General features: G+C 30.8%; 1 protein-coding gene across 1 annotated transcript; it reads left to right on the top strand.

The window, feature by feature from the left end:
• The first annotated feature begins 2,897 nt into the window (after positions 1–2,897).
• Positions 2,898–8,585, top strand: LOC128222326 (cholecystokinin receptor-like). The gene is made up of 3 exons (XM_052931306.1): positions 2,898–2,959; positions 5,503–6,081; positions 6,274–8,585. The coding sequence occupies exons 2-3, from the start codon at positions 5,516–5,518 to the stop codon at positions 6,677–6,679; spliced, it is 972 nt and encodes a 323-aa protein (XP_052787266.1). The 5' UTR covers positions 2,898–2,959; positions 5,503–5,515; the 3' UTR covers positions 6,680–8,585.
• Positions 8,586–13,122: the final 4,537 nt, after the last annotated feature.

The following is a 13,122-nucleotide window of genomic DNA, read 5'->3' as shown; positions in this document are numbered from 1 at the left end:
GAAAGCATCAGTAATGACTACACTTTCCTTGTCACACTTGATACATATATTTGCACGGAAGTTGTACTGATGGATTACTAAGTTAGTGCAAGTTCACAATCGGGCAAACGTCAAATATGTTTGAGTGCATAATGTGATCCGGAACACCTCGGCCGTATGCCGGAATATCAGTAGCAGTAGTAAGTTATATTTAAAAAAATATATTAATTTAAGCGTTTAAACGTTCTTTTTGTATAATTAAGTTTAATCGATTGCCAATAAATTGTTGTGTTTTTTTTTTCATAAATAATCAAGATACCAAAGAGTAATGTCATTAAGTTTTACTGCGAAATTAAAATTTAGTTAGTTGCAGCGTAATTAAATGTAAATACTTCTGACCTTGTAAACCGTCCATATACATTCGAGTTTGTTTTCGATGGAAAATAGCAGATATGTCCCGAATGGTAATATTGTTTAATATAATGTTTTGCCAAAACAAAACAAGAAAGAAATATCAACTATGACGTATTGCTACTGAACTGCCTGATTGTTTAAATACATTGCTTGCCTACATAAGAATGGTTACCTTTCTGATATCGTATTAAATAGAGATTTAATCCAAACATGTAGGTGACGGATCGTTAATAAAAAATTCAACAGCAACACACGTTAATCAGACAAATAAAAATTTCTTAGTCATACTTGTATCAAAACCGCTCAAATAATTGACAGTCAACTTAGTAGATCTTTGACTTTCCTTAATATCCTTAACATAATCCTTTTTACGTACGCATTGCCTTAGGAATCTGCGTGTTGCTGATTGAATATCCTTGAATTATATTGGCCGGATAGCATAGTTTTGTCTAGTTCTAATAACAGTAGCATAACCCCTTTTTAACAGAGGGAACGTTTAACTATATTAAAGGAAATTTACCATGTAGGTATAATTTTACTATTTTACGTGATACATGTCTTCTCGTTTTTGAAATACATTTTCTTGCTCAGGCGAGTTATGTCTAATAGTTGTCTTTGAACGAATGTATCCTAACCCCTATATCGTATCTTCTCTTTCTTAATTTGTTCGTGATGTTTGTATCAAGTCGTTGAGTACTTGGATTTTTTCCAGTTTTTATGTGTATTTCTTGCATTTTTCTTGCGTTCAAAATGATAAGTGCTCTAATGAAGCTTATATGTTTTAATTTAGTAAATCACTGTCTATAAATGATTGAACAAGTGTGAAGTTTTTGCCATGTTAACTAGTTTAAACCTCTAGCAGACTCGAGTTCCTTTGAACTCTTGTTTCGCTTACTGTTCCTAGGCGGTAATCCAATTATTTAATTTTAAAGCGATTTTTATGAGGGTAAGTTTTTGGGGCGTTTGTGGTGTAGACATTTTTATTGGCTAGACTTATCACACGCGACCTAGATATCCGTCCGCATTGTTTGTAAACAAAATGATTTAAACGCCAAACATACTTAACTCAATACTGAAGCTGTAGGACTTCCTGGAGACAAATGGCTAACTAAACATAGTGCCAGAAGGCATCTTGTTAAAAAAAAATTGTGATAACCCGCCTACCAGATAATGTAAATCACTATTCACATAAATATCAAGTCAGTCAAAAAATACAGCCAAATTAGTGACAAACAACACAAAAACATTTCAAACATCTCCATCTTGACAAACACAGGCAATATGCAATCAATGCCATTAGCTTGCCAGTTTAATCAGCTGTCGGTTACCAAAAATACAAATATGAATTTCGCAAAACAGGATTCTCCTTACACATCCCATGACGGCTAGAACATGATGTTGTCTGGTAACATTCTTGGTGGAACATTTTCAACATCAACATCCATGCAGTACAGAGTAAGGCTTCGCCTGATTGTGTACTTTTTTTTTTTTTTTTATTAAAATTGTTCATTATTCATGTTGTTAAATATTTTACCACACTTTTTCTATATTTGTGACTTGTTAAGCGCTTTATCAGAATTAAAACTTGATAACTGCTAGCTATTTTTGCAATTTTATTTGGAACTATGTATATGGCGAATAGTTCGGATTCCAATCTGAGTACAATGGGTTCAGAAATCGGAACTAAATTGGTAATTAAAACAATGTTTTAAGAATGTGATAAAAAAAGGCCTGACACTCGTTGTCATTTTATACAAGATTTTTATTAAACACGCCAGAGGTTCGCTTACAAGCAAATTTTATGAACTCGTTTAATAAAATATTGTATTAAATGACAACTCGTGTCACATCCTAAATGTGTCTATAGTTTGAGACCTTGTCTTGTGCCCCTAAACAGGGTTAAATTTGAAATTTGCGACTATTTGGGTTTTCCATGTATTTTCATATAAGTCTTGGAACGGAGCTTTAACTAGTTAGCATAACAATAACCAAACACTTGTCCAATTATCATATTACAAGTTGCTTCACTTGTCCTAAAATCATGTACAATTATTTGAAAATCTATAATATAATAGAAAACTTCAAGCAAAGACAAGCTTTGCAACCGAACAATTTACTATTGCCTCGTTGAATGGCACGCATATTAACGTTTACCACATACTCAGCGAGCGACACTCGATGCAGCTGTTTAGTCATTAACTGTGACAAAGTAAAGATACTGGACTTTTCCAATGCTATCACCTCCATACAAATGTTTCGCTGGGTGGCGTTGTTAGGAGACGTGTTAAAAGCGGTGAGCCAATCAGTTTGAGAAGTTTATAGTATCGGATTTAGCTATATACTATAGGCTCCAACAGGCTGGTATTTTCCAACCAGAATTAGCTTCAAGAGACGATATGATGGAAGTCACTGGATACTCAGTATGTTTTGTTTTGCTGCGCGTGTTCGTGGTTTTTCTTAAAATATCAAAAGTTTCTAATTGTGAGGCTGAAATACGATACCATAGTGTGGCGAACATTTGTGATTATTACGTGTTTGCATTAAATGAATGTGCAACAATAAAAAGGTCAGCTGAGATAACATCGATTACAAATTATAATTTCATACGGGATCTTAAGTTCCCAGGTAGCTAAGTTTTGTTACTAAAGCTATTTTCAACAGACTGAATAATAGAATAAAGCTTCTGGTATAAACTCAAAACAACCCAGTAAATAATTATGATTATCATCATTATTATTATTATTATTATTATTATTATTATTATTATTATTATTATTATTATTATTATTATTCTTATTGTTTTTATTCTTATTTGTTTATTATTATTATTATTATTATTATTATTATTATTATTATTATTATTATTATTATTATTATTATTATCATTGTTATTATTATTATTTTTAATATTTTTATTATTATTATTTTATTTTTTTATTAAATAATTTATTATTATTATAAATATTATATTATTATTATTTGTATTATATTATTATCATAATTATTATTATTATTATTACTATTATTATTATTATTATTATTATTATTATTATTATTTTTATTATTATTTTTTTTATTATTATCATTATTATTATTATAATTATTATTATTATTATTATTATGTCTATTATGTCTATTATTTTATGATTATTAATATTATGTTTATTATTATTAATAATATTACGTATAGTTATATTATTTTTATCATTTTTATTGTTATTTCATATTTTAATTATTATTATTATTATTATTATTATTATTATTATTATTATTATTATTATTAATATTATTATTATTATCATTATTATTATTATAATAATTATTATTATTATTATTATTATTATTATTATTATTATTATTATTATTATTATCATTATTATTATTATTATTATCATTATTATTATTATAATTTTTATTATTATTATTATTATTATTATTATTATTATTATTATTATTATTATTGTTATTTTTTATGATTATTTTTATTATTATTATTATTTTTATCATAAGTATTATTTCTTCATTTTTATAACAATTTTGAATTTAAATGATGCATACAGTTGCCTACTAATTTAAGCGACTTTAAGATAAATCAAATAATGGTTATAAAATACCCGTTATGAAAACAATTGTCCCACTTTAAAACCGCTGTTTTATAGTTTTTTGAAAAATACTGAATTTATGCTAATTTCGCATCGAGATTTACATTTGGCAACAGGGAAATAGAAATAGCATAATTTGAACGAAATATAAAAACACAGACCTATGATGAAACACATGTATTCTTCAGTTATAACAGGACCAAAAATTGGACAGACCTGCCATTATCGGTATTTCTAAATATATACATCATTTTTTTTTGCACAAAAAAGAAAAACATGGCATAGTTATATTTACGAACATACGATTTATTTTACATATTTTTCAGGTATTTAATATTTATGCCACACATCGTTTTCTCCTGTTTTACTTTTAATACCATCATGTTTGTTATCGCTTTACAAGTTGTTTATGCTAAATTAAGCTACACTGGTAGGTATTGTATTGTTTGATATATTAATAGGATAAACTGTACATCATGCTGTTAAATCTCGGTCGTATTTAACAACCAAAATATGTTCCTGATGTTTAATTAGTCGATGATTTGGCAACCTTTTTGAATATTTAATTATATTCTAATCAAACCAGTGTTATAAATCCGCGTGATGGAGTACCATTAACCTGAAACAAGCTATTTCGATTAGTCCATTTTCCTTCTGAGCCTTTGGAAGCTTTTAAGTGATTAACTATACATTAAATTTACGATTTGGTCGAACAAACATTGGAGTTTATTTTTGAGTTGCCAAATACTTTATTTTTATCATAAAGGATGTCAATATTTCTGTTTATATGAAGCTTTATATTAGCTGAATGATTTTTTTCCCTGAAGTCAAATTATTATAATATGATATGTATTAAGTTCGAACTTCTTGTTGTGTTTTAAATTATTTTAATATATTGATCACCTGTTAATAAGTGCGTTTATTCTGTATTCATGCGCGCTTTTCTTCTGAAATTTGCAACCTCTATCTTTCCGCATCAACACACGAAACTGTTATCAGTATATTTTAAATATCTTTTGTCACGAACAATAAGCAGTAAAAACCATCTTAAGCTGAATAACTATTGTAATAAAAAATGATTTTCTACAACATAAGGCTGTGTAAAAGAATAACAGATAAATGTTACAGTGCATTTAATTCGTTATATGACGTCGGATATTAAATCAGAGAGTTATATCAGAATAAACAATGGCGTTACGAGTTTTACAATATAAACGTCTAAAACTTGACAAAATTTAACAAATAAAATGGTTTTGATAAAAAAATATGAGACTTTATAACGAAAAATAATATATTTTTTTAGACATGGCCACGAATTCCCCAGCTAAAAAAGCGCCAGAATATCGTTCAAATGATTTGATTTGTACAACAAATATAATTTTTTTTTGGTTTGGTCGTAACAGGCAAATGAGGTTAAACATGACGATGCATTAAGAATACATTGTTATTTTCGCATCAACCTATAGTGTGCACCTTTAATTAATGAAACTCGTTTTCTATTTTTCAGGACGAATATCAAGATGAACACTAGTCAGGGGTCATTTCCGGTTTATCCGAACGGATTGATGACATCATCCAATGCGTCACAGTATTATACTGGCGTCGATTATAACACGTTCGATACATCGCTCTATATGTCGGATTTGGACAGTGATCTATATCTAGACCTTCGTCCTCTGAACATCGTTTTAATAGTGCTATACGGAATAATTTTTCTTAGCGGATTATTCGGAAACATAATTGTGATCATTTCCATCATTCGCTTCAAAAGTCTCAGAACATTGACAAATTATTTTCTGCTTAATTTAACAATCGGAGATATTTTAGTTATCATAGTGTGCATTCCCCTTACGTTGGGATCAACAATTTACAAAAAGTGGGTTTATGGAGAAATGTTGTGCAAATTATTTCCCTTTCTACAAGGGTCTGCCGTATCAGTGTCAGTGCTCTCCCTTTTGTCTATTACTGGAAGTAGATGTGTTGCCATTTATAGACCGCTTGTATCAAAGATAGTATTTTCGAAACGGAATGTTCGGATGATGATACTTTTAATTTGGATTATTTCTTGTGCTGCTATGTTACCTTTGTTGGTAGTTAATAGAGTACGACATCAAATAGATCTTGAAATATTTAAAAGTGTTATTTGTGAAGAAATGTGGAACAGTTTAGACGACAAAATCATATTTAATGTGTTCATATTTATAATATTATTTGTTTGTCCATTTATTACAATGACTATTTGTTATACTGTAATTGGCTATACGCTTTGGTACTCCAGTACACTAATGGTAGACGCAAGCTCCTGCCAAAATAAAAGGAACCAAATCCTGTTACAACAAAGACGTCGAACAGTTAAAATGCTCGTCTGTATTTTAGTCACATTTGGCATCTGTTGGTTACCTTACTACGCTGTAAATTTCTGGATCGATGCCAATATCGACAACGCGTCTAAAACGGAAATTATATCATCGGTCTATAGGTACTGTTTTCCTCTAGTAATTTTACTTGGACTATCCAACTCAGCAGTAAATCCGGTTTTTTATTACATAATGTGTCGTGGATTTAGGAGAAGTTTCAACACAATATTGTGCAGTGGCTTGCTCAAACGAGGGGAACAGCTGTTGGGACAAACAGTGAAAGCGAAACGTACAATGAGTGAAAGTGTCGATACAGCTCTGCTTTAGTTCAATAATGATTAAATGTTATGGCAGAACGGAACTTAACCAGCGGTTAGTTAAGTTAAAAGTAGAGTTATTTCGAACAGTGTTATGCATAATAACAGTTGTAAGGATACATAATACAAAAGAGGAAACAGCCCAACGCTGAAAGGTTCACAAGAAACAATTACTCGGTTGGATTATGACTAGTATGTCATCATTTCAGACATATTATGCACGTAAAATACTAATTTACTTAATAAGATGGTTTGTTCTTCCTGAAAATCATGAGAATTAAGTCATGCTAACCAATATTATTTGTAACTGAGATCTATCCCTTGCAAATTATTTGAATAATAATTTAATCAAACTAATTGGGACAATTATGATATTATTATTACGTAGCATGGTAAAGATTAAAAGTGAAATACTCATACCTTTAGACTTCAGCATACAATAATACAATGAAAACTACAGGGAATATTCCGGGAGTTCAAAATGTAAACATAAACCCTGTTTAGGGGCACAAGGAAAGGGTCCAAATGAAAATAAACATAGAAACATCACATGCACCAATACAAACACCAAACAATCTTACACAATATACACAATTAAAAACACCACACACTAACCACACCAAAATAGATTTACCGTTAAATGATGGGAATACCGCCTTGGAAAAATAGTTCACTGGAACACGAGTCTTCAAGCTATGTTGATTGTGAATTTGTATTGTTTTGCCTTGTTATATTGTCTGCTGCTTTGGCTTCAGCTTTTCGCATAAATATTCAAACGTATAAAAGGTATGTCAGTAATTTTGATGCTGCTAAGTTGAATGATATGCAAATGCTAAAAATGCTGAAAAATAGATCGTATTGAATATAACAATCGAAAGACAAGACACTTCAAGAATTCATGATTTTAACCTCACGATTTCACGATTTAACTAATTGCTAATTGTCTACGTGAAAAAGACAAGTATTGAATATGAAACGTCGCCACCCTAGTCATTTTGAAGTCATATAAGTGTTTATTTGAAACAAAAATATGAAACAAACTTCTCTAGCTTAGAACAATGTCAATCGACAAAATATTGCAAATAACAAAGCTATAAGATAAGTATACGTAAAAATAGTTTTGACACTTTCAGTTCATTATTTTAGTATTTCCCATTCACAAGTTCACTATTTCATCTTCAAGAATTCATACTGTTAACTTCACGATTTCTACTTCACTTACTCCCGATTTTAACATCACATATCCCCGAAAACGTGAATTAGACAATTCGTGAATTTAAGAAGTTGAAATCGTGATATTTCAGAAGTCCAAACCGTCAATTCGGGAAGGCGACCTTGTGAATTTGAGAAATTGAAAACGCAAAACTCGGGTAAATGAATGTGTGAAATTATAAAAGAGAAATCATGAAATATTGAATATGACAGGTCGCTACCCTAGTCATTTTAAAGTCATATAAGTGTTTATTTGAAACAAAAATATATAACAAACTGCTCTATGTTAGAACAATGCCTTCGAAAAAATGACATTGCAAATAATAAAGCTATAAGATAAAACTACGTAAGAATAGTGTTGACATTTTCAGTTGTCCTTACCTTAATCCAACTGTAACTCCGTCCTAGGTGTCCTGTGATCATTATTTTACACTACCATTGTTCACACTAACCTATCACGCGTGATTGGTCATCAGTTGTCGAGTGTGTTGATCTTTACACTTGCCATTCTGATTTTATAGTGACCAGTCACTGTCTACATAATTGTTATAATTAAATATCTAGGATATTATATATTGTTTCAAGTTAGTACATTTTTGGTATATAATAATCATACAATATGTGTTGTAATATATCTTAGTTACAATTGACATCTGATGTAATTAGTCTACCTATAGATTTAAAAAGTCTGAATATCATTTGCATTAATATCTTCATGTTTAGTATTCGTATTTGTACTATGCATTTGTTAATCGGCACTTGTCATTTTGATTGTATAGTGACCAGTCACTGTCTACATAATTGTTATAATAAAATATATAGGATATTATATATTGTTTCAGTTGTTATTCGGCAATCACTAACGAACCCTTATTACAAATTAATCCCGACTGGGCTACGTCGACAAGATATTCAGACGACATAGCAAAAACTGTTCACCGATTTATTCTAAATATTTCGGCAGATGAATTTGAAATAATGCGCTTGTTTACAACAAATCAATATCGACTTAAATCGCACCATGCTGATAGGTAAATATTATGTTTAAGGGACTCTCGTACTAGTTTCATAGTGAACACAATTGTTTCAATATGTTGAGCTGTCTTATAATTTATCTGCATACCCGCAAAAAGACATTCCGAGTAGCGCAGAACCAGACATTGTAAATTCAAACTCAATTTCCTAATCCGTAATTGGAAATGAATTTATTTTCCGCAACAATTTTAGTGTATTGCCGGTTTGTTAATCATGAGAAAGTTAATCAAAAACAAGTTTCTATTTGTTTTCTTGAGGTTCCTCCAGAAACACAGACCAATAAATAGTTATTTGGCCAAGTCTGTTGATCTGATATAATGCTAACTATGGTACTTGGTTCTATCTAACCGATAACAATTGTCCTCACATGTGGCGTTTAATGTGATGTTTATTGCTCAATAAGACCTTAATTAACGTCGAAACGGTTGCGATGGTCATTAAAGGCAAACTGATTTATTTTGCGCTGAGGATAACACATTTCTGATGCAATTTTTCATATAAATAAAGATATGTCAAACTACAATTGACAAGCAGACAATAGTCAAAATATTTTTTGCATCGTTTTGCATCACCAAAAATATGATAAGCATATTTTGAAAGTGAAGGGAACACTAAAATTTGGTTAAACGTAAATATAATTATAATTAATAATTATATATTGTTTCAATTTAAGTAATATGAGATCAGTGGTTCAAAACTAAACATTGCTGGAACCGTTGTGTTACATTTGTCTTCTCAACATCAACTACGATTCAAAATTCTTACAGAGACTAGACACAAAATGATACAATAGCAAATAATAAATTGTCAAAAGCTTACATAACATTGATACCCTTGTTTAGAATACATTGATTATTACTAACTGATGTATCACACCGCTTAAGGCACATATATCTTTCGCAGTTTTTGCGAATCTTTCCATTTTGAAATTTTCTGAGTTTTTCTTCGACGTAAATCCAAGTTAATTTAAATTAAAACTAGTATAGGTATATCACGTACTAATCACATGATTTTCACATGCTACATATACGCAATATAAACTGTGAATCAAATATGCGTTATTTTTAAACGGGTAAACTTAGCTGAGACAGCAACAATATTCTATTTGAATCACGTACAATGACGTATTGTCGGCTTCATTCAACCGTAGGCTTGTTTTGTTGAAGTAATACATTTGCCGATTTTGGAACCATCTGGTGTCTAGCCTCTTTAACTCATTTATATCATTTTAAAATCCGAAGATACGACACAGCTAAACATACTTAATCAATATTTTCCAACATAGTGCATTTAAATAAAGGCACGTAAAATAAGTACAGGGAAAACCAAGTTGACTTCTTGTGCTAGGTTTATTAGTTTTAACGGGAAATCGCATTTTTGATTGAGTTTGTTGATAAAAAAATGCATCTAAATGAATTGTTAAAACCACGTCGACTTTCTTGGGCAAGGTTTATTAGTTTATCCGGAAATCGCTATTTCGATTCAGGTCGTTGCATAAAAAAAAACGCGTCTTAAATAAGCTGAGGACTATCCTGGAATAGGCGTGGGGCTTAAATGTTTCCGATACTTTATTGGTTATCTTAATCTTGTTTTAGGATTTCACATCACATGTTAATGTTATCTAATGATAATCAGATGGTATCTTTAAGGATAACTTCTCAATAATTATTCAAATGTATGCTTTAATGAAGCACACTATCTTGTTATGCAATACTAACTAATATCGTCTATCATGATAACTTTGTAAGTGTCTGTCTACTTGCTATTAAATGTGTTATGAGCTTTTATTTTATTCTCATAATAAACACATAGTAAAAAGCAAAGTTTTAACCGGAGATCAGACTTTTGCTTAGGAACATAGAGTTCTTACATGTATCTGTTAAATAACATTATGACAGGGTTTTGAAAATCTGAAACGCCAAAATAAATGCGGTTACAAATCGGTCGATTCTTGTTTTGGGATGCTTTAGGAAAGTATAAAATAAAAAAGACAATATGGTCTTCCTTGTAAGACTTCCCACAGACCCAGTCTGATTTATATATCATGTTTGATTGCCAATACATTGTAGTTTTTATTGCATTTTTATTTATACACACATATATTAACACCTAGGATACACTCATTGAGAGACGTTCAGCATCACAGGCTAATAATAAGGAGTGAAAATTCATGAATTAACTTAGTTACACCAAACCTTCGTCCATAAATATTTCACAATACATACACCAATCAGATTGTATTGTATCAATAGCAATATGCTTTCTCAAAATCACCTAGACAAATGCAATTTAATTCGGTAATTCCTCCCGAACGTCAAAAGTGCAGTGGTCCGGTTAGGTCTTGTTTGGTAATCAAGTGATATTTTTTCCGGATCTTCAAATGTGTAGTTGTCCGGTGAGTTCTTGATTGGTGATCAAGTCAGATATGTTTTCAATATTTACTATTCTCTGGAAGTTGTTTGCTAGCGTTGGTGCTCGTAGGCACGTTCATTTGGTCCGCCAACCAGCTCGAGAAAATGTGTAGAATCCATTGTTGCTATATATAAAGCGTTGTCACTGATTTGTCTGACATATTCAACCTGGCTTCCAGATAATATCTCATGGAAGTTTTGGAGAATAGTTGTTAAATGTTTTGTTGTGGGTGTGCGTGGTGATTTGGGCAAGACAATTGGTTGCGTATTCAATTCTTGTATGTTTTGAATATAATGACTTATTGTAGTAAAAAATGTGTGGTTATTGTTAAACTGCATTCAATGACATTCGACCTACAAAAAGGTCAGTGAGGTTGTTGATTTAGTGTTATTTCTGTGGCTTTTAAAAGGATGTTGATTAAATGTTGCTGAGCTTGTGCCTCTGGTTTCATTTCTGTATTTGAGGTTATCGAAGATAAGCTCAGTACCAAAGTTATCTCCACGATGAAACGAATGACAGAGCCTCGTATTAAAATGAAATATTTTAATGAATTCGATACAAAATAAACACTCATTTTAGATCCTCTATTTATATGTATAGATATTTCCATTTTCACCAGGTCAAATGCTTTTGGCTGTCTTATTAACGGACCACAACCCATCTTATTATCAAGGTCTTGAAAACGTTAACTCCATAGGAAGTTCGAACTTACAAATCATATAAGAAATACGTTTTGGTAATATGTATAATAACGAACAAAAAAGGTTGAAACATGCATTATATACATAATTTTGTTTAGATAAAAAACAAAACAAAACAACAACATGATATGGATTGTAGAACCCATACATTAGCAACGTATAGTTTTAATGAAAATGATACACACATGCATTCACTCCATACTAAGACCTTTTTTTGAAATCATCTTGAAGTGTGTATATGTTTATCATAACTCTGTATAGTTCTCGTTTTTCGGAATCTATATCAATTGTATAGACACGGCATGTAACATTGCTTGACCAATAATAATTACGTTTCATGTAAGACATGTGACATTGCTTGACCAATAATAATTACGTTTCTTGTAAGGCATGTGACATTGCTATACAAATAATAATTACGTTTCATGTAAGGCATGTGCCATTGCTTGACCAATAATAATTACGTTTCATGTAAGGCATGTGACATTGCTTGACCAATAATAATTACGTTTCATGTAAGGCATGTGCCATTGCTTGACCAATAATAATTACGTTTCATGTAAGGCATGTGCCATTGCTTGACCAATAATAATTACGTTTCATGTAAGGCATGTGCCATTGCTTGACCAATAATAATTACGTTTCATGTAAGGCATGTGACATTGCTTGACCAATAATAATTACGTTTCATGTAAGGCATGTGCCATTGCTTGACCAATAATAATTACGTTTCATGTAAGGCATGTGCCATTGCTTGACCAATAATAATTACGTTTCATGTAAGGCATGTGACATTGCTTGACCAATAATAATTACGTTTCATGTAAGGCATGTGCCATCATTGTGTGTTCTTTATTCAAACAAATATTCACATCGAGGTTATTGATTTTCTGGTAATTAAGGATCAAAGAGTCAAAACGTGTACCGCTATAGGCGATGTCCTGTGAGGTTCATAGGAAAATATTTAATCTTACTGGAACAGTTTCAGATGAGGATGAGGATCTGTTGTAGGGTGTTTCCAAATTCCAAACAAAACAGCCAAAACACGTTATATAAGTATTGTTTTACTAAAAGATTGAAAATGTTAAAAAAA

Source organism: Mya arenaria, chromosome 16 (assembly GCF_026914265.1).
Source record: "Mya arenaria isolate MELC-2E11 chromosome 16, ASM2691426v1".
In the NCBI taxonomy this organism is placed as follows: Eukaryota; Metazoa; Mollusca; class Bivalvia; order Myida; family Myidae; genus Mya; species Mya arenaria.
Note: the sequence above shows the minus strand (reverse complement) of the source record. Positions and strands in the feature narration are given on the sequence as shown.

Bases quoted from the DNA above. Each gene is read 5' to 3' on its own strand.
- LOC128222326 (XM_052931306.1), top strand. From the start codon at position 5,516: ATGAACACTAGTCAGGGGTCATTTCCGGTTTATCCGAACGGATTGATG. The intron at 6,082-6,273 runs GTTGGTAGTTAA...TTGGTACTCCAG, and splicing joins TGTGCTGCTATGTTACCTTT to TACACTAATGGTAGACGCAA.